At 45.7% G+C, this 21,325-nt stretch overlaps 1 protein-coding gene across 2 annotated transcripts in view; it reads left to right on the top strand.

The window, feature by feature from the left end:
- The window catches only part of gaa2 (alpha glucosidase 2), a 118,788-nt gene that overhangs the window by 62,477 nt on the left and 34,986 nt on the right, over positions 1-21,325 (top strand). For both annotated transcript variants that reach the window (XM_072481025.1, XM_072481023.1), the window contains exons 2-9: positions 2,386-2,974; positions 4,589-4,734; positions 8,192-8,357; positions 10,409-10,505; positions 14,754-14,873; positions 18,812-18,930; positions 19,228-19,359; positions 20,664-20,774. In XM_072481025.1, the coding sequence (XP_072337126.1) occupies positions 2,396-2,974; positions 4,589-4,734; positions 8,192-8,357; positions 10,409-10,505; positions 14,754-14,873; positions 18,812-18,930; positions 19,228-19,359; positions 20,664-20,774 (1,470 nt within the window). In that variant the 5' untranslated portion in view covers positions 2,386-2,395. The remainder of the gene's footprint in view (positions 1-2,385; positions 2,975-4,588; positions 4,735-8,191; positions 8,358-10,408; positions 10,506-14,753; positions 14,874-18,811; positions 18,931-19,227; positions 19,360-20,663; positions 20,775-21,325) is intronic.

Here is a 21,325-nt window from a genome sequence, read left to right as displayed (position 1 = left end):
TGCCAAGGTGGCACTGCCAGCTGGCACTGCCAACGTGCCATGCTGGCATTTTTGTACTAATGGGGATCAGGCCCAGGGGTGTCATGTGCATGTAAGGTGGTGTGTGTGTGGGAGGGCGCCAAGGACTCCTTTATAGGTGAGTTGGGGTTTGGGGGTCGCGTCGGGGGCTTGGGAGATCGGGACACCATTTTTAAATGGCGTCCCAATCTTTCCCTGCACTAAGGAGTTGTGGCGAGTGCGGCTTCTCAGGAAATGGGACTAAGTGTCCCCTCGGCTGTGTGTTCCCACTGAGGCCTCGTATCTAACCGGAGTCGCGTCAGATAGTGTTGTGTTTCACCGTGCTGCGAACCCTGGGAAACACGTGGCTAAATGTGCTTGCTATGGGATTCTGTTCCATTTAGTTAGATCGGGGCCATATGCTCCGATTTGGGATGACACAGACTTTACCAAGTAGGTGTTGGTGGCCATCCAGAACTTGACTCGCATCAGTTGATCATGGGTCAGATTTCAATTGTGTATTGGACCTGAGGATGGACTGGTCAAGTCCAAGTCTTTTGTAACTTTGGGGATGGTGAAAGAGTTGGCAGTGTTCATGGAGCAAATCGGGAGGAGGTGGGGTGGATGGACATTTATTGGGGATGTTCAATGACTCTTTGTCACGGGGGGGTGCTGCCGGCCACATTGGCGCAGACGTCTATCTTCCTAATCCCAAATAAAGGACAAGAATCCCATGGAGTGTGGGTCTTTCAGGCCTATTTCACTATTGAATGCTGATATAAGGTATTAGCTAAGGTTCTGGCAAAGCATCTAGAGTAGTTCTTGCCAGAGGTGATCTCTGAGGGTTTGTCAACGGGTCGACAGTTGTCGGCCAATATCGGGAGACTGTTGAATATGGTCCTGTCGCCCTCTGTGGGGAAGGTACCTGAGGTAATCATCTCCATGGATGCAGCTAAGGCTTTTGATCGGGTGGAATGGAGGTACTCCTTTGAGGTCTGGGACAATTTAGGTTTGGGCCAACATTTATCTCCTGGATGAGGTTGTTGTATAGTGGCCCACGGCAATTATCTGGACTAACACGGTGGGCTCAGGTTATTTCCGCTTGTATAGGGGCACAAGGCAGGGGTGCCCGCTGATCCTATTGTTGTTTGCGCTGGTGATTGAGCCTTTGGCCATCGCGCTTAGGTAGTCAGGCGGGTGGACTGAGAGAGGAGGGTGCAAGGAGCATAGGATGTCCCTGTATGTGGACAATCTGTTGTTGTACGTTTCTGATCCTCTGTCTAGTGTGGGAAGGATAATGGAGCTGCTGAGGAAGTTTGGATCCTTCTCTGGGTACAAATTGAATGAGAGCGAGGGTTTTACGGTGAATCCCCTGGGAGGGGGACAGAGTTGGGGAGGCTGCCGTTCAAGCTGGCCAAGACGAAGTTTGGATATTTAGGGATTCAAGGGGCTCATGGCTGGGCCTTGTCGCATAAATTGAATGTGGCCAGTCTGGTAGAGTGAGTGAAGGGGGGCTTTAAGAGGTGGGATGCCCTCCCGCTATCCGGGGCATGTAGAGTGCAGATGATCAAAATGAACATCCTGCCGAGGTTCTTAAATATGTTCCAGTGTCTCCCCATCTTCCTCCCTTGATCTTTTTTTGTTAGGGTGGACAAGTTAATCTCAGCCTTTGTGTGAGCAGGTACGACTCCCAGAAATTGAAGAGCCTTCCTGCAGAGTGGACGGCATTTGGGAGATCTGGCACTACCAAATCTATGATTCTATTACTGGGCAGCAAACATCGATAAAGTGTGAGCGTGGTTTGAAGAGCCAGGTTCGGGGTGGGGGCAGATGGAGGAGGCCTCCTTTGCAGGGTCATGTCTGTGAGTGTTGGCTACAACCCCTCTTCCCTTCTCTCCGGCCAAGTTCTCAATGAGCCCGGTGCTGGTGGTGGTCTCTAAAATTCTGGAACCAGTTTCGGCAGTATTTTAGATTGAGGGCCATGCCATTATTGTCACCAACCTGCGTGAACCATAGGCTTGCCCCCTAAGGGATGGATGTAGTGTGCATGATTTGGACGAGGGAGAGGGTCGAGAGGTTCAGGGATTTGTTTGTTGAAGATAGGTTGCGGGACTGGAGGAGATGATGGAGAAATTTCAATTCCTGAGGGGGAGTGCGTTTCGGTATCTGCACGTGCGGGACTTTGTACCTAAAGAGCTCTCTTTGTTCCCTCAGTTACCCAAGACCTTGAGCTGGGTGATGGCATACCTTAATGTCCAACATGGCAAATGGACACATGGGTGCGGTATTGGAGGGCAGCTCATACCCATTGACCTCTCCCCTTGGCAGAATTGGGCATATGGGGAGGAAATTGGAATTAAAACAAATTATATTCTTTATAATTTTCAGTGTCATTGAGATGTCTTCCAAGAAGGAATTCCTTCTGGATCCCTCAGTGGATGAAGAATGCCTGAAATCTCGCCAAGCAGACCAAGGAAATGTGAGGATTACTCATCCCCGCTGGTACCTGTGGGCATTGATACCCACTGTGATTCTTCTTCTCATTCTAACCAGCACCTGGCACAGAGGGCGGACAGTCCGGCAATTGGCTAACAGGCGGGTAGAGGGCCCGGAGATGTGGGTGCGCCATGTGCTACCTCGGACTGGCCAGGGGGATGGACTGACAGATCTGGACACCTGCTCCTCAATCCCAGAATGGCACAGGTTTGATTGTTACCCTGAGAGGGATAGAGTGGTCACCCGGGAGTTGTGCGAGCAGCGCGCCTGCTGTTTTATCCAAGTAGGCTCGAATCTGGCTGGGGTGCCATGGTGCTTCTACCCACCGAACTTTCCGAGTTACACCCTGAGAAACCGGACACACACAGAGCTGGGCGAGGTGGGAGAACTGATGCGAAGGAATAAAACCTACTACCCTGGGGATGTCTGGAAACTCCAGCTGAACGTAATGTATGAGGCAGACAACAGACTTCACATCCAGGTGAGGAACTTCCATCTAATCTGAAAACGATACTTTTGCCTAGGGTGAAAGTCTAATTTTGAGGATTTGTCAAGGCTAGCCTTTATTGTCCATGAAGAGCCATTCCTTGATTGGATGGTACTGCTGCTGGGCCTTCATGAACAGCTGTAGCTCACCTGCACCAGTGAAGGATAGCAGGTTTTCATCTTGTCAGGTTTATCCTTCCATAGAATCCTTACAATCCACACAGTGCAGAAGGAGGCCATTCGGCCCATTGAGTCTACACCCACCCTCTGAAAGAGCACCCACCTAGGCTCACTCCACCGTCCTATCCCTATAAACCCATACATCCACCTAACCTGCACATCTTTGGACTTCTCTAATGGGATATCAGTAAAATCTAGTTGAGTTTTTAGGGCAAGGAATTTGGGTAAAGCTGCCTCGGTTTTCTTTTTAAAAAGGTCATTCTCAGGATACGGGTGTTGTTTAATGCCTGTCCTGGTGGTAGTGGACATCTTCTTAAACTGTTGCAGTGCATTTATTATTCTTACAATAGTGACTACACTTGATACTTCATTGTCTATAAAACATTTTGGGACATCCTGAGAAAAGGTGCTATATAAATGAAAGTTCTTCCTTTCTTTGATACAACTTGCTGGGCCACTGCAGAGAGTGAACCATGTTGGTGTGGGATTGGCGTCACAGATCGGCCAGACCAGATAATGATTGCAGATTTCCTTCCATTAAAGGACAATCTAACAACTTTATGGTCACAATTACTGCTACCAGCTTTTTAAATCCCAGTTTTTAAAAACCAAATTCTTTAAAAAAAATAAATTTGGAGTACTCAAATGCATTTTTCCAATTAAGGGGCAATTTAGCGTGGCCAAGCCACCTACCCTGCGCATCTTTGGGTTGTGGGGGCGAAACCCACACAAACATGGGGAGAATGAGCAAACTCCACACGGACAGAGACCCAGAGCCGGGGTCGAACCTGGCACCTCGTGCCGTGAGGCAGCAGTGCTATCCACTGTGCCACCGTGCTGCCCTAAAACCAAATTCAAATTCTCAAACTACCGTGGCGGGATTCAAACTCTCATTCACTGGATGATTAGGTCAGTTGATAAATGAATGACTTACATTTATATAGCGCTCTTCATGGACTTCAAGAACATACCATCGCACATTCTAGTTAATGAGATACTGTTGCGGGAAACACAACAGCCAATTTGCATGCAGCGAATTTGCACACAACAAGCCTCAACCATCCAAATTAATGCCCAGACTAAGCTTTCCTTAAATTTAAATTTGCATGTTGACTCCAATAAACATGATTTCATGATAAACATGTTTTATGAAGTATCCCCCCCTTTTATCTCTGACTCTGACCTGCGAGACACATGAAATTGTGTGTGGATTGCTTGCTATCAGTAGCGTGATGGCTGGCTAATACTGTGCGCAGACTCAAACAAAATGAGTAATGACTTCATTGCACTGTACAGAAATCAGGTGAATGTTATCAGCCAGTATCTCAAAGAGTTTTGGCCCATTTTCTATTACATAGCTGGTCTCTCAAAGTTAATGTAAGGCAGTCAGGAGCTTTTATACTGATTCTCTTTCTGTGACACAATTTAGATAAACGATTTCTCAAATATGCGATATGAGGTCCCTATCGAGGTTCCCAAGGCAACGCAGAGAGCCAAGAATCCATTGTACACCGTGGAATATTCCGAGGATCCATTTGGAATGATCGTGAAGAGGAAATCCACTGGGACAGTGCTGTATGCTTTTCAAAGATTTCTATTTCCCAGTGCACTTATCAGAACTTTCTCAACGGACTGGGATGGGAGGAGGGATCGAGAAATTCTTTGCTTTTGGATCTAGGAGTGAGTGAGTGTGAATGAATGTGAGAGAGTGAGTCTGTTTGTGTGATTGTGTGGGCTTTTTTTTTGTGCATGGGCTGTGGGTGTAACTGGCTGGGTCAGCATTTATTGCCCATCCCTGAGGGCATTTAAGAGTCAACCACATTGCTGTGGATCTGTAGTCACATGTAGGCCAGACCAGGTAAGGATGACAGATTTCCTTCCCTAAAGGATACTAGTGAACCAGGTGGGTTTTTATGACAATCGACAATGGTTTCATAGTCATCATTGGACTTTTAATTCCAGATTTTTATTGAATATATATATCTTTTAAGTATATTTATTGAGGTTTTCTATAATAACACTAACAATACAACAATCAACGAACAAAGACGTAAGGGTACAATTTCAAAACGTTACAAACACATCCCCAATACAAAACACAAACTAAAACCTGAACACCATAACCAAATCCCTAACGGTGTTTGGATTTTTAAAAAAGGAAATAAAAGGTTACCATCTAAGGTAGAACCTCCCCACCGACCCCTGATGGTATATTTAATTTTTTCTGAGCGCAGGAATGTCATTAAATTGTCCAGCCAGGCAGAAGCCTGGAATGGGAGACCTCCAGCTAAGCAATCTTTGCCTTAATGGGCTACCAGTGGGGCAAAGGTGACACCATCTGGCCCTACCCCAGAGTGAAACGCCGGTGAGTCGGAGACCCCAAATATGGCTACCGAGGGATGTGGCTAGAGCCACCCAATCTGTGATATAGTGTTGAAAAAGGAAATCCAGAATCTGGCAGGTTTGGAGCAGGACCAAAACATATGTTTGTGGTCAGCTGAGGCAAGCGAACAATGATCACACTCGTCCTCCACGTTTGGGAAAATCCCACTCATCCTTATCGTGATCAAGTGCGTCCTGTGTAACACTTTGAATTGGATTAAACTCAACCGGCCACAAGAGGAGTGGCGTTGACCCTGTAAAAGGTCTCCCTCCCAGCCTCATCAGTGAGCACAGGGCTCACTTCCCTCTCCCACCTCGCCCTCGCCAAATGGCACGGGATTCGACAAGAGAATATAGCCATATAGGTCCGAAATAGACCCCTCGCCATTTGAGCCAAGGATAAAATCTTCTTCAGCAAGGAGGGGGGTAGGGCCAAAGGAAAGGAAGGAAAAACTTTACGGGAAAAGTCATGGATCTGAAAATAACGAAAGGTTAGAATTGAGCAACTGAAATTTGTCAGCAACCTCTCAAATAGTGGAAAATCTCCCCTCTACAAATAAGTCCGTAAAATACTCAAGCCCTTCGCCTTTGAAGATTTAAATTAAGGGTCCAAACCAGAAGGTCAGAAGAGGTGATTGTTATAAAAAGGGGTGAAAGAAGACAGGGAAAAAGCTTAAAGTGCTGCCAAAACTGTTCCCAGATCCTGAGGGAGAAAACCACCACCTGATTTGAGGAAAATCTAGCAGGAAAGAAGGGCATTGGTGAAGTAATTATGCCATGAAGAGTAGAGGGAGTGCATGAACGATTCAGGGTGCATTCCACCCTGAATCGAGTTGGGGTCACTTATGCACTGCAAAACATTTTGCATGTTAGCAGTCCAATAGTAAAATGGAAATTTGGGAGGACCAAGCCCCTCTCCCGCCTGCCTCTCTGAAGCAGAACATTACCTATTCCGGACTCTTACCTGCCCAAATGAAAGCAGTAATCAATTTGTTAACCAAAATAAAAAAGGATTTGGGCAAAAAAAAGGGATACATTGAAAGAAAAAGAAAAACCTAGGAGGTACATTCATTTTAATTGTTTGGATCCTACCCAGAGTCAGGGAGGTTGTTCCACCTCTGTAGACCTGCTCTGATATTATTGATCAGGTTTGAGTAGTTTAATTTATGAAGTGAGGCCGAATTATGGACTAAATTCAATTAATAACCAGAGAAGGAGCCAATTGTATTCAGCGTCTTCATTATGCCGTCTATGAAGGGACCAGGTCCTTAATGAACAGAAGTAAGCAACCCACATAAAGTGATACCCGATGCTCCACTCCATCCCGACAAATACCCCTCCATTGATCAGATGTCCTCAATGCTATAGATAGAGGGGGGGCGCGGGAGGGGGGGGGGGGGGGGGGGAGGGGGAAGGGGGGAACGCAACACACCCTCACCCACCACCTTGCAAACATGCCCAAAATATTCAGGAGGGGCAGGCTCACCATCCCCTCCGGCAATCCCACAATGCGAATGTTTCTGGGTCACTTGTTGCATTCGGTCACTGAGTTCAGATCAGCTTCTAGAGGAATAATCTGATCACTGTGGTCTGTTAAGCCATCTCGATGCCTGTAATTGTGGCACCATGAGCATCGGTGGTCTTTTTCGTACTTTTTAAGGTAGAGTGAATATGGGCCAAGGCTTCCTCCATCGATCTTTTCACATCTACCGCTAAACTCTGACGATGTTTCTCCAGTTCACTCGTCAAAATATGACCGAGATTCTCGTCTGTGAGTGGAGTGATCAGAAAAGGAAAAGGGGAACCCACCCCCACCATCTTACTCAAGAAAAATCATACAAAGTTTCAGAATCCGATGACCGATTTCGGCCCGAATCCTTATTATTTTTACCTTTCCTGGGCATCTTCAAAAGTTAGAAGCACTATTCTACCACGTTATTGGGTTTTTAAAAGGTAAATGGTTTGTGACACCAGACGAGGGTTTGAGTGGGAGCCACCTCGTGCATGTCCTCTCCTTACATTGTGTCACCGGACGTCGTGTGTGTGTTTATGTATGTGTGTGTTTGTATGTGCATGCATGTGTTTGTGGGTCTGTGGGTATGTACATGTTTGTGTGTGTGTGCGTATATGTTTATCTGTGTATATGTCTGTGGGTATGTATATGTTTGTGTGTGTGTGCGCGTATATGTTTATGTGTGTGTATATGTCTGTGGTGTGGGGCGGGGGGTTAGAGGGGGTGGTGGTCACATAGGTGGTATTTGAGATTGGAGGGAGACCAAGGGGGAGATTAAATACTGTCAAACTATTGAATTTTTCCCTTTTCAAATATTTATCTAATTCCCCTTTTGAAAGTAATTATTGAATTTTCTTCCACTTTCCTTTGAGGCAGTGCATTGCAGATCACAACTCGCTGGATTAACTGTTCCCACCTGCCTCTCCTTTCCCACCCCGCCACAGGATGAATAATGCAGCATGTGAGCAGTCACTGTGACCCAACACTCCTGGGGCACGGGCTGTCTCAGCCCTGAAGCCCTCATGCACCTGTTGCATTGTGCCACCTCCATCAATCGGAGACAGTAGGTTCCTATGTATGTTAACTGTAAACTTCAGGGCAGTTGGACCCTGATGACCTTTGCATGTTTTGAAACAGGTTAAACACGACAGTGGCTCCTCTCTTCTTCGCCGACCAGTTCATACAGGTGTCGACCTTGCTGCCTTCAACTTACCTCTACGGCCTTGGGGAACACCGGGCCAGTTTCTTGCAAAGCGTTCAGTGGAACACCCTGACCTTCTGGGCTCGTGACAGCGTTCCTAGGGTATAGTATGAATTGGAACATTCCAGAAACCACGCTGTGTTAGTGTTCAATTGGGAGAAATCTAGTTACTATTGGCAACACAGGCAGCCATTTTCTTTCTCAGCTACAGCTCAGCCAGTCTACACCCTTCAGGTGAGAATAGGGTTAACAACCTGGAGAATCATTGAAATATAGGAAGTACCCAGGAATTAATTATCATTTTCCAGAACCCTGCAACATCTGAGAGGAAAGCCATTGTGTTTCTTTTCATTTTTTCATTATTTTCATATTATTTAGAAGGTAGTTGGAGATGGAGAGAAAAAGGTTTTTTGCTTGACCATTTATCCAATGGGATAAGGAAGACTCTACTACTCACTGTCAAATTGGCACAGGAAAGGGGTAGGCCATGAGGGTTGACCAGTCACTGGAGTTTGGGGCAGTTAGAGGTGGGAAATTGCGGTGAAATCTCCAGGGGGGCGGCATGGTGGCGCAGTGGTTAGCACTGCTGCCTCACTGTGCCGAGGACCCGGCCCCGTGTCACCATCCATGTGGAGTTTGCACATTCTCCCTGCATCTGTTTGGGTCTCACCCCCCACAACCCAAAAAAATATGCAAGGTATATGCTAAATTGCCCCTTAATTGGAAACAAATAATTGGGTACTCTAAATTTACATTTAAAAAAGACCTACCTAACATCTGAAGGGCTGTACATCATCCAGCTTCTGTCAGCTCTTTATCAGCCGCGTCTCTAACAAAGGGAAACTTTAGCGAAGTGTTTTGGTTTGACAACACTTCCAGTTTTATTGAGAAAAGACAAATCCGCACTAAAACCCAGGCCTTTCATTCACATAGCACTCAGGCTGTAGTTATTGATCAACCTGTTAACAAGTTCATAATAAACATTGATCTAGACTATCTGAGATCTAATCAGGTTGAAGATATCAATTAACCCTCCCAAAGAAGTAACTGTATTTGTGGATGTTGAAGAATGAATCAGGCTTCCGCAGTGCATTGTACTAGTACAGGATAATTAATAGGATGTGTTAAGTCCAATCTAGAAGCCACACCATAAACCATCTCATTTCCTATACTTTTCCCCACTTCCCCTGAAGATTCGGACTGCATTACAGTACCATAGGTACCAGTTTTCTCCCATACACCCGCCAAATGCTGCTTTTTACCACTGAGGTCCGGGTGAGAATTGGCTAATTAACAGTGCCAGCACCATCACAATGACCATTCAACCCTTTTGAGGATGTTCTGCAAATCAGCAGCACTCAACGCAATGGCCAAATTAATGATTAACACGAGTGTCACCATAACTCCTCTATCCCTACAGCCTCTCAGATCTCGGTACTCCGATTCTGGTCTTCAGCTGCTCATCAGTTTTGGAATTCCCTCCCTAAACTTCTCCGTTTAGTGTCTTCTCATTCCTTCTTTAGGATTCGCCTTAAAACTTTGACCAAGCTTTTTGATCTGTCCTGATATGTCTTTATATGGCTTGATGTTTAATTTGTTTGACAATCACTTCTGCAAAGTAAATGAGGATATTTTACTATGTTAACGGTGTTATTTTCTCTTTCATGGGATGTGGGCGTCACTGACTGGATCAGTATTTGTTGCCCATCCCGAGGGCATTTAAGAGTCAACCAATTGCTGTGGGTCTGGAGTCACATGTAGTTCAGACCAGGCAAGGACGTCAGAGTTCCTTCCCTAGAGGGCATAAGTGAACCAGATGGGTTTTTACAACAATCGACAATGGTTGTCATTCGACTTTTATATTGAATTCAAATTCCACCATCTGCCATGGTGGGATTTGAACCCATGTCCCCAGAGCATTACCCTGGGTCTTTGGATTGTTAGTCCAATGACAATACCACTATGTCACTACCTCCTCTACATTTGAATGCATGTTGTTCTATGGATACCTTGTAACCCCAGTGAACATCTGGGCCTACATTGACTGACTCCACTGTGTAGAAATTGCACTTAATCTTATCCCATGAGCCAGAGCTGCTTCTAGTGTGTGATGTGAATATTTGTTTTGAATACTGTCTCTTCTTGTCCTGTAGGAGTTTGTTAACCTCTATGGGGTCCATCCTTTTTATCTGTCGCTGGAGCCGGATGGAATGTCACATGGCGTTTTCCTCCTCAACAGCAATGCGATGGGTAAGCACAGGGGATTGTGGGAGGAAGCAAAACATTGTGGGAATGCCAACCGACTCCATTTATAATAGGCAGGTGTCTCATCCAGTCGGCTGAGATATTCATGATGAGATGGGAATCTATAGCTCATACAGTATTGCTTTTCACACCTTTCCCACAAGCTATTATTGATTGCAGTGGGCAATCTTGTAACTTCACAAAACCTTTCTTTATGTTGCATCTCTATCCCCGGTGCAGCACTGGATCATGAGCCTAGAATGTATCCCTGGAGTTAGAACTGAACCCACCACCATTTAACACACAGGCACGAGTACTAAATGAGTCTTGGCTGACAATCTGGATATTAGGTTTGGGTTTTGGCGTGTTGATAGGCATTGAGATTGAATATTGGTGTTGCAGTGATGAGTATTGGGTTTGGGTTTTGGTGATGGGAATTGGGTTTGGGTTTTGGTGATGAGTATTGGGTTTGGGTTTTGGTGATGAGTATTGGGTTTGGGTTTTGGTGATGGGGATTGGGTTTGGGTTTTGGTGATGAGTATTGGGTTTGGGTTTTGGTGATGAGGTTTGGGTTTTGGTGATGAGTATTGGGTTTGGGTTTTGGGGATGGGGATTGGGTTTGGGTTTTGGTGATGAGTATTGGGTTTGGGTTTTGGTGATGAGTATTGGGTTTGGGTTTTGGTGATGGGTATTGGGTTTGGGTTTTGGTGATGGGGACTGGGTTTGGGTTTTGGTGATGAGGTTTGGGTTTTGGTGATGAGTATTGGGTTTGTGTTTTGGTGATGGGGATTGGGTTTTGGTTTTGGTGATGAGTATTGGGTTTGGGTTTTGGTGATGAGGTTTGGGTTTTGGTGATGAGGTTTGGGTTTTGGTGATGGGGATTGGGTTTGGGTTTTGGTGATGGGGATTGGGTTTGGGTTTTGGGGATGGGGATTGGGTTTGGGTTTTGGTGATGGGAATTGGGTTTGGGTTTTGGTGATGGGGATTGGGTTTGGGTTTTGGTGATGGGGATTGGGTTTGGGTTTTGGTGACGAGTATTGGGTTTGGGTTTTGGTGATGGGAATTGGGTTTGGGTTTTGGTGATGGGGATTGGGTTTGGGTTTTGGTGACGAGTATTGGGTTTTGGTGATGGGAATTGGGTTTGGGTTTTGGTGATGGGGATTGGGTTTGGGTTTTGGTGATGGGGATTGGGTTTGGGTTTTGTGATGAGTATTGGGTTTGAGTTTTGGTGATGAGTATTGTGTTTCTGTTTTGGTGATGGGTATTGGGTTTGGGTTTTGGTAATGAGTATTGGGTTTGGGTTTTTGGTGATGAGTATTGGGCTTGGGTTTTGGTGATGGGAATTGGGTTTGGGTTTTGGTGATGGGGATTGGGTTTGGGTTTTGGTGATGGGGATTGGGTTTGGGTTTTGGTGATGGGGATTGGGTTTGGGTTTTGGTGATGGGAATTGGGTTTGGGTTTTGGTGATGGGGATTGGGTTTGGGTTTTGGTGATGGGGATTGGGTTTGGGTTTTGGTGACGAGTTTTGGGTTTGGGTTTTGGTGATGGAGATTGGGTTTGGGTTTTGGTGATGGGGATTGGGTTTGGGTTTTGGTGATGAGTATTGGGTTTGGGTTTTGGTGATGAGTATTGGGTTTTGGTGATGGGAATTGGGTTTGGGTTTTGGTGATGGGGTTTGGGTTTTGGTGATGGGGATTGGGTTTGGGTTTTGGTGATGAGTATTGGGTTTGGGTTTTGGTGACGAGTATTGGGTTTTGGTGATGAGAATTGGGTTTGAGTTTTGGTGATGGGGATTGGGTTTGGGTTTTGGTGATGGGGATTGGGTTTGGGTATTGTGATGAGTATTGGGTTTGAGTTTTGGTGATGAGTATTGTGTTTGGGTTTTGGTAATGAGTATTGGGTTTGGGTTTTGGTGATGGGGATTGGGTTTGGGTTTTGGTGACGAGTATTGGGTTTTGGTGATGGGGTTTGGGTGATGGGGATTGGGTTTGGGTTTTGGTGATGGGGATTGGGTTTGGGTTTTGTGATGAGTATTGGGTTTGAGTTTTGGTGATGAGTATTGTGTTTGTGTTTTGGTGATGGGTATTGGGTTTGGGTTTTGGTAATGAGTATTGGGTTTGGATTTTTGGTGATGAGTATTGGGCTTGGGTTTTGGTGATGGGAATTGGGTTTGGGTTTTGGTGATGGGGATTGGGTTTGGGTTTTGGTAATGAGTATTGGGTTTGGGTTTTTGGTGATGAGTATTGGGCTTGGGTTTTGGTGATGGGGATTGGGTTTGGGTTTTGGTGATGGGGATTGGGTTTGGGTTTTGGTGATAGGGATTGGGTTTGGGTTTTGGTGATGGGGATTGGGTTTGGGTTTTGGGGATTGGGTTTTGTTTTGTTGATGGGGATTGGGTTTGAGGTTTTGGTGATGAGTATTGGGTTTGGGTGATGGGGATTGGGTTTTCATTTTGGTGATGGGGATTGGGTTTTCATTTAGATGATGGGGGATTGGGTTTTCATTTTGGTGATGGGGTTTTGGTGTGGTGACGAGTATTGGGTTTGGGTTTTGGTGATGGGGATTTGGTTTGGGTTTTGGTGATGGGGATTGGGTTTTCATTTTGGTGATGGGATTTGGGTTTTGGTGATGGGGATTGGGTTTGAGCTTTGGTGTGGTGATGGGGTTTGGGTTTTGGTGATGGGGATTGGGTTTTGGTGATGGGGTTTGGGTTTTGGTGATGGGGTTTGGGTTTTGGTGATGGGGTTTGGGTTTTGGTGATGGGAATTTGGTGTGAGTTTTAGTGTAGTGATGGGGTTTGGGTTTTGGTGATGGGGATTGGGTTTGGGTTTTGGTGATGGGGATTGGGTTTGGGGTTTGGTGATGGGTTTTGGGTTTGGGTTTTGGTGATGGGTTTTGGGTTTGGGTTTTGGTGATTGAGATTGGGTGTGAGTTTTGGTGTGCTGGGGTTTCCATTTGAGTTTTGGAATTGTGGTGATGAGTTTTGGTTTTGATGGTAGGATGTTCGGTCATGCTTGGGTTCTAGGTGCCTCTTTTGATGGTATGGTTAGGTTTACAAATGGACAGATTTCTGCAGGAAGATGTGGTGAAAATCTGGGTTTGATTTCTTTCTTTCATGGGATGTGTGTATCAATGGCCAGCATTTATTGCCCATTCCGAATTGCTGTTGAGGAGATGGTGAGCTGCCTTCTTGAACCACTGCAGTCCATGTGATGTAGGTACACCCACAACGCTGATAGAATGGGAGTACCAGGAGTTTGATGCATTGGCAGTGAAGGAATTAGGTGGATGGATGTGATTTGGAGGGGAACCTACAGGTGTTAATGTTTCCATGCATCTGCTTCCCGTGTCCTTCTAGGTGGTAGAGGTCACAGATTTAGAAGGTGCTTTTGCAGATGCCTTGGTAAATTGTTGCAGTGAACCTTGTGGATGGTATACATTGATGCCACTGTGCATCGATGGTGGAGGGAATGAATGTTTAAGGTGGGGGATGGGGTGCCAATCAAGCAGGCTGCTATGTCCAGGATGATGTCAAGCTTCTTGAGTGTTGTTGGAGCTGCACTCATCCAGGCAAGTGGAGAGTATTCCATTACACTCCTGATTTTTTGTTTCCTTTACAAATTTAGAGCACCCAATGCTTTTTTTTCCCATTAGGGGGCAGTTTAGCGTGGCCAATCCATCTACACTGCACATCTTTGGGTGTGGGGGTGAGAGCCGCCGCAAACATGGGGAGAATGTGCAAACTCTTTACGGACAGTGACCCGGGGCCGAGATCGAACCCAGGTCCTCGGTGCCATGTGGCAGCAGTGTTAACCACTGTGCCACCGTGCTGCCTATTCCACTCCTGACTTGTGCCTTGTAGATAGTGCACAGGCTTTGGGGAATCAGGAGGAAAGTTATTCATCACAGGATTCCCAACTTTGTTCTGTGATGCTGAAATGCATGAAGGCTCTAAGCACTTCATTGTAGAGAAGAGCAGAGGCCAGTCTATGCCCATGAGGGGAGATAATGGATGATTCGATGGAGTATTACTTAAAGTTGTTCACTTGTACCCAAATTGGTCACTTCAGAGAGACATGGGGAAAATGATTTCCCAGACCAGGGAATGGAAAACCTAACTCAAACAAAAGGAGTTAAGTGCTGTTCCTACATGGATTTAGGATGTTAAACAATCTACTGGACAGAGAAGTGGAGACAAGAAATGAGCTTCAAAAACATTAAAAATGCCATTAACAATATTTCTTCCTGATGCAGATGTGGTCCTCCAGCCTGCTCCTGCCCTGACCTGGAGAACAATTGGAGGGATTCTTGATTTTTACATATTCATGGGACCTGACCCTAACTCGGTCATCCAGCAGTATCTAGAGGTCATCGGTAAGTTAGAGAAGGTTACAGGAGTGATGAGCTCATTGTTAAATGTTTGTGTTTATATAGAATAGCAAATCTGTAGTATCCACTTCAGTAAGCAAACTAAAAAGACAGAGGGTGGGATTCTCCATTGGCTGACACCGAAAGCGGGAAACGTGATTGGGCGGAGAATCGCGGCAGGCGTTATTTGACATCAAATCGCAATTCTCTATCACCTCGACAGCGACGTCAATGCAGTTCAGAGTGTACGTACAGTAAACACCGTTTGTATATCATTAGCGGATTTCACGATTTTTAAAAGCACAAGTGAACCGCGCCGGCGGGAACTCGGCCCATCAGAGGCGGAGAATCGTAGAGGCCCCGGAGAATATTCGCAGGTCGCGGTGGATGGGCACGGAACACCATTGCCGCAGCCAGAGGCAGCCATGCAGCTGCGCACACTGCTGACAGCCCCTGTGAATTTAGGGTCGTATAGGTGTCCCCTCAGGCCACACCCCTGGGTGCTCTTTGGCCCCAGCCGACCCATCAGATGTATGGGCGCGCTCTAGCACAACCAGTGCCATCTTATTGGCTGGGATGAGTTTGCGTGGGGATTGTAATGTGTAGATGCGGCTGCAGCTTGTCAGCCTCCCGAGTGTCAATAATGGACCCGGCGAATCCCTCACTGTTTTTAATTGGAATCGATTGTGTTCCACGTGGCCCCAGTGCTAGCCCCTTAACAGTCGCTGAATCGGTTCACGTTCAGCACCAGTTTTGCTGTCATGAAAGTCCATAAATCCTGCCCCGGCGTCAACACTTAGTCTCAGGAAGGGAGAATCCAGTCCACAATTTTTTTAATGGTGAGAGACTGGGAAATATTTGCGTTTAGTGGGATTTATGTGTCCCGGCACATTAATCACAGTAAGTTAACATGCAAGTACAGCTGGCAATTAAGAAGAAAATTTGGCATTTTAGCTCTGTTATAAGGGTATTGTAAGAATAAAGAAGTCTTATTACAATTATGCAGGACATTGGAGAGGTCACACCTGGAATATTTTGTGCAGTTTTGGACTCCTTGCCTAAGGAAGGACATACTTGTCCTGAGAGGGTGTGCAACGTAGGTTCACGAGACTGATTCCTGGTGTGAAAGGATTGTCCCACGAAGGGCCTATATTCCCTGGAGTTTAGAACCATGAAAGGTGATCTCATTGAAGCATATAACATTCTGAAGGGGCTTGACAGCATAGACACCGCCAAAATGTTTCCTTTTGTTGTGGAATCTAGAACACGAGATTACAGACTCAGAATAAGGGATTGATTATTTGGGATGGAGATGAGGAGAAATTTCTTCACTCAAAGAGTTGTGAATTTTTGCAATTTTCTACCCCATAGGACTATGGGTGCTCACTCGTTGAATATTATCAAGACAAAGGTTTTGGGGTACTGAGGGAATTAAGGGATATGGGGATAATGTGTGGGAAGGTGGAGTCCTTCCCAGTTGGTTGGGGGTGAAGAGGGGAGGGACTCTTCTAGATCACAAATTTGTGGATAGCTCATGATTGTTGGCCAGTGTGGCCCTTTGTTCCTCTAGGTATGTTCGTGTTGGACAGGGTATATTATTTTTAAACTTCTAAGGATAATTATTCGTGGAAGCTTTTGTAAGTGGCTCCTGTTTTGGTTCCTACAACCACTGATCAAAAGCATGTTTCTTAAGCATTTCAAATGTCAGGTACATCTGGTCAGGCTGTTTCCTGAGGGTATGAAATTTCTGACAGTATGTCTTCGGAACTGACTAGTATGTAGTTTCACTGCCTCATAGTGGTACAGTGGTCAGCACTGCTGCCTCACAGCATCAGAAACCCGGGTTCTTTTCCACCCTAGGATGACTGGAGTTTGCATTTCTCCCCATGTCTGCTTGGGTTTCCTCCGGGTGCTCCGGTTTCCTCCCACAGTCCAACGATGTGCAGGTTAGGTGGATTGGCCATGCTAAAAAGTGCCCTTGGTATCCTGGTTAGGTAAGGTTACGGAGATAGGGTGAGGGAGTGGGCCTAGCTAGGGTGCTCTTTCAGAGGGACAGTACAGACTCGATGGGCTGAATGGCCTCCTGCACTGTAGGGATTCTATTTTTTTTTTTAAAAGTCAGCCAGACACTCTTTGGGAAAGTGGGAGTAAACCTTATGAGTTTTCCTTGAAAGCTACTCTGCCGATATAAGGACCACTATTGAACTGGCCAATTTAACTGCTGTGCTAGCCGCTGGAAAGAGATGGTGAAAGCTTCCACCTCTGCTTCATCAAAAGTAGGGATTGAATGAACAAACCGGCTTGCCTCAACTCTTACGTTTGAGCCAGAACTGATTCTGGCTCCTCAGTTCGAGCTGTTTTGGTTGACACTCCCTTTGATCTTTTTTCCTTTCCTGAAATTCTCTCTCATCCCTTCGTCCCCAATTCTGAAATTCCCTTTCCTCTTTCCCTTTGCATTTCCTTTCTCTCTCCTGAAATTCTAATTTCTGCTCACCCTTAATTTCTACCTGTCGACCATTTTCCACCTCTTTTAAAATTCCAGGTTTCCTGGCTTTCGGCTGAAATTCTAATCCCAAGTGTCACACTTGACCTTTTAACTGTTCAACGGAGCAAACTTTTAAATCCTCAAAAGTAACTTCCTCTAGTTCTGCTAGAAAAGTACTGGCATCATAAGTGGACATTTTTACAGTTTTATGGTACAGACTGAAGAAAGCCTTTCTACAGTTTCTTAAAATCGGTTTCAAGGAAGAATTTACTTTTTCCCACTCTAATCCATTCATTTCACCTGTGGGAACAAATTCCGGACCACGAGCCCCCAAATGGTTAGAATTCCGGACAAGCGCACCAACTTGTTATGGCCAGCAGAGGAGGGTTGGAGAAACAAAGGGAGCCAGTTCATCCTTCCTCACCTGGGGCATAACGATTTGAGGGTTTCCCAGCCAAATGATAAGAAATTGACGGATCTCATCCAGATCAATAAATTTGGGGTACCTCACCGAGGGACCAGTCATAACAAATTGGGGCTCTGGAATTAAGGTATACAGGGCTAGTGTGGGAAGGTGGAGTTGAGGTAAAATACCAGACATAATCTTGGTGAATGGTGGAGCAGATTCAAAGGGACCAAATGGTCGATCCAGCTCGTATTTTTTATTCTTTTGTGACCTCAGTCAACTATAGCTCCTGAGAAAGGGGAAGAGAGGGCTAGCAGTGAATCATATGTTAAAACCAACGTAATCACTTGTGGTAGAATAAATTTGCTGAGTTTAGAATAAATTTGACTGTGATTAAGTGTGATTGATGTGGAGATGCCGGCGTTGGTTTGATTGAGTGTGATTGAGAAGTGTTGCAGAAAAGTGTTAGAGGAACTGTTGCACTAAAGTGTTTTCAAGAAGTGTATGCTATACACAGAATGTTAATATACTAACATCTTATTATATAGTTATGATATTACATTTTTAGCTGAACGCCACAAAAATATCATAAAAGATGAAGGCAGCCATTTGGACCTACATTATCCTTTTGTAGAAACCAATGATTATGCCCTTCCTCTTTTCCAGTCCCTACATTGCAACAGTGATTGTGCTTCAAAAGTAATTCACTAGCTGTAAAGTGCATGGGATGTCCTGTGTTTGTGAGGCACTATCTTTCTCTTCTGCCCATATCCATGGCAAATTGCCCTGTGAATGATTCCAGAGGATTTCCCCATTACTGTCACTGGAGACTGTCTCAAGTACTGGAGATCTATTGGGTGAAGAACTGTTTTCTGATATCAGTCCTGACTCTCCGTTTACCTGCTTGTAGCTTTGTCCTATCATCATGGTCTAACCCAAAGTACCACTGTGGTTTATTCTTTATGAACATTTGTGTCGTTCTCTCCTTGTGTTGCTGTTGTCTTGGTTTACCTTGCTGCTCCTGTGAGATATTTATTGCTTTGTGTGTGGCAGGTTTGCCAGCGATGGTGCCTGCTTGGGGCCTTGGATTCCATCTCTGCCGCTGGGGATACGGGTCCAGTAATGCCACTTGGGAAGTGGTGAAGCAGATGAGAAAAGCTGGCATGCCCCAGGTTCATGAAATTAATTTCTTTAGTTATCACGTGTCAGAGATATTGGATGCCGTGTCGGGATTGGCAGGTGGTGGGTTGGGAGGCGTGTCGGGAGGCGTGTTGGGACTGGCAGGATGAGCACGTTGAGCCTAGGAACCAAGCTGGGGGAAATTGGCTGTTGTTGCCCGGAGTTTGTGGGGATGGCTTTGCTGGAATGAACAATCACTGGAATGTTCAGGCCACTTTCTGACTTAACTAGTTGCTGAGACATTAACATTGACTTGTTCTAATAAATAAACCTTTCCACTTCTCCTCTAGGATGCTCAGTGGAATGATATTGATTACATGGTCAACTATCGGGATTTCACCTTTGATCCCCAGAGGTTTGCTAGCCTCCCTCTGATGGTTGCAGACCTGCATTCCCATGGACAACAATACGTCATGATTGTGGTAATTACTGGCAGCCAACTTGCCGCAGTATAGTGGACTTAATTTGGTTCATGAGCAGGTCAACAAGTATAGGAGTTGCCTGAGAACATCACCATTGCACATCCCCTCCTATTCATAAAACCATCTTATATCGCCATTCCTTCACTGTCACTGGGTCAAGCTCCTGGAACTCCCTTCCTAACAGCACTGTGGGTGTATCTACACCACATAGACTGAAACATTTCTGGTAGGTGGCTCACTGCTACCACCTTCTCAGGACAGTTGGGATGGGCAATAAAGGCTGTCCTTGTTAGCAACATCCATATCCCAAGAAAGGAGACCAGGAACTATCTGTTATAGCGTGGCACAGTGGTTAGCATTGTTGCCTCACAGCATCAAGATCCTGGGTTCGATCCCGGCCTGGGGTCACTGTCCGTGTGAAGTTTTCACATTCCCCCTGTGTCTGCGCAGGTCTCACCCCCACAACGCAAAGATGTGCAGAGTAGGTGGATTGGCCACACTAAATTGCTCCTTAATTGGGGAAAAAAGAATTGGGTACTTAAAATTTTTTTTAAAGGAACTATCTGTTGTAGCAAGCATTTTAAGGTCACCCACGTCCTTGGGTTTGTAGGGAGAGGATGAGGCAAAGGATGAGGGGTGGGGGGTGGGGGCCGATGACGAGACTGAATCCATTCTGATGGACTGAACACATTATCCCTGGCCCAGAGAAACAACTCTGTTGATAGCAGCAGTGAATGGTGTTAGCTTTGGTTCACTGGTACACTCTTGTCTAAGTCAGAAGATCATGGATTCAAGTCCCACTCTAGAGATTTGAGTGCAGACCGACACACCACTGCAATGCTGGGGGACTGGAACATGGTGAGAAGTGCAACCTTTTGGATGAAATGTTAAATTAAGGCCTACCTGCCCTTTCGGTTGATATAAAAGATCCCTTGTCACATTTTGCAGTTGAGCAGGGAAGTTTCCCTGCTGTCTTGGCCAATCTTTATCCTTCAACTGAAATTATGAATACTGGAGATCTGATCATTATTACATTGCAATTTACAGAATCAGGTTTCACATAAATTTCTCATTGGGTTTCTGACATCACTAAAGTGTTTATCGGCTTTGGAAGTCATGAATGATGCGATATAAATGCAAGTGCTTTCTTTCCTATGTTGGTTTGGTATGAAACAAGATCATCTTCAATGAATTGGTACATGGTTTTGGGAGGGAGAGAAGATGCAAAAGATGTAAAAACGTAACATGAACTACCCCCCACTTTTTCTGTCGTAGGAAGTTGAAAGTATCTGTTGTGTTTGCAGGACCCAGCGATCAGCAGTGTTCAACCACCAGGCTCTTACTGGCCATATGATGAAGGCCTGGAACGTGGAGTTTTCATCAACAATATATCTGGAAGTCCTATGATCGGAAAGGTACGGTTGCTCATAGAGGCTGTGCTGGTTTTAAACACTGGAATAATTGGGGGGGGGGGGAAGAAACAGGTGGTTGTGGCATTGGACGCTGAGAAAGCGTTTGACCGGGTAGAATGGGGGTACTCGATGGCAGTTCTAGAGCGGTTTGGAATTGGACCCAGGTTTGTGGACTGGGTAAAGCTATTATATAAGGAGCCGAGGGCCAGTGTCCGCACAAATAACATCAGCTCAGAATACTTTCCTCTCCACCATGGGACTAGGCAGGGATGTCTAAGTCCCCCCTGCTGTTTGCATTCGCGATTGAGCCATTGGTAATCTCAGTAAGAAGTTTGGGGGTATGGAAAGGGATAGTGCGAGGTGGGATAGAGCACAGGGTGTCCTTGTATGCCGATGACTTGTTATTATACGTGTCGGAACCAAGTGTGTCAATAGGGGAAATACTGGAACTGCTTCGGGTGTTTGGGTCTTTCTCGGGGTACAAATTAAATCTAGACAAGAGTGAATATTTTGTGGTGTCTCGGCCAGGGGTGGGGGGGGGGGGGGGGGGGGGG

This window comes from Scyliorhinus torazame, chromosome 17, assembly GCF_047496885.1.
Source record: "Scyliorhinus torazame isolate Kashiwa2021f chromosome 17, sScyTor2.1, whole genome shotgun sequence".
Classification (NCBI taxonomy): Eukaryota; Metazoa; Chordata; class Chondrichthyes; order Carcharhiniformes; family Scyliorhinidae; genus Scyliorhinus; species Scyliorhinus torazame.
The sequence above is the reverse complement of the archived record's forward strand: the minus strand, read 5'-3'. Positions and strand labels throughout refer to the sequence as shown.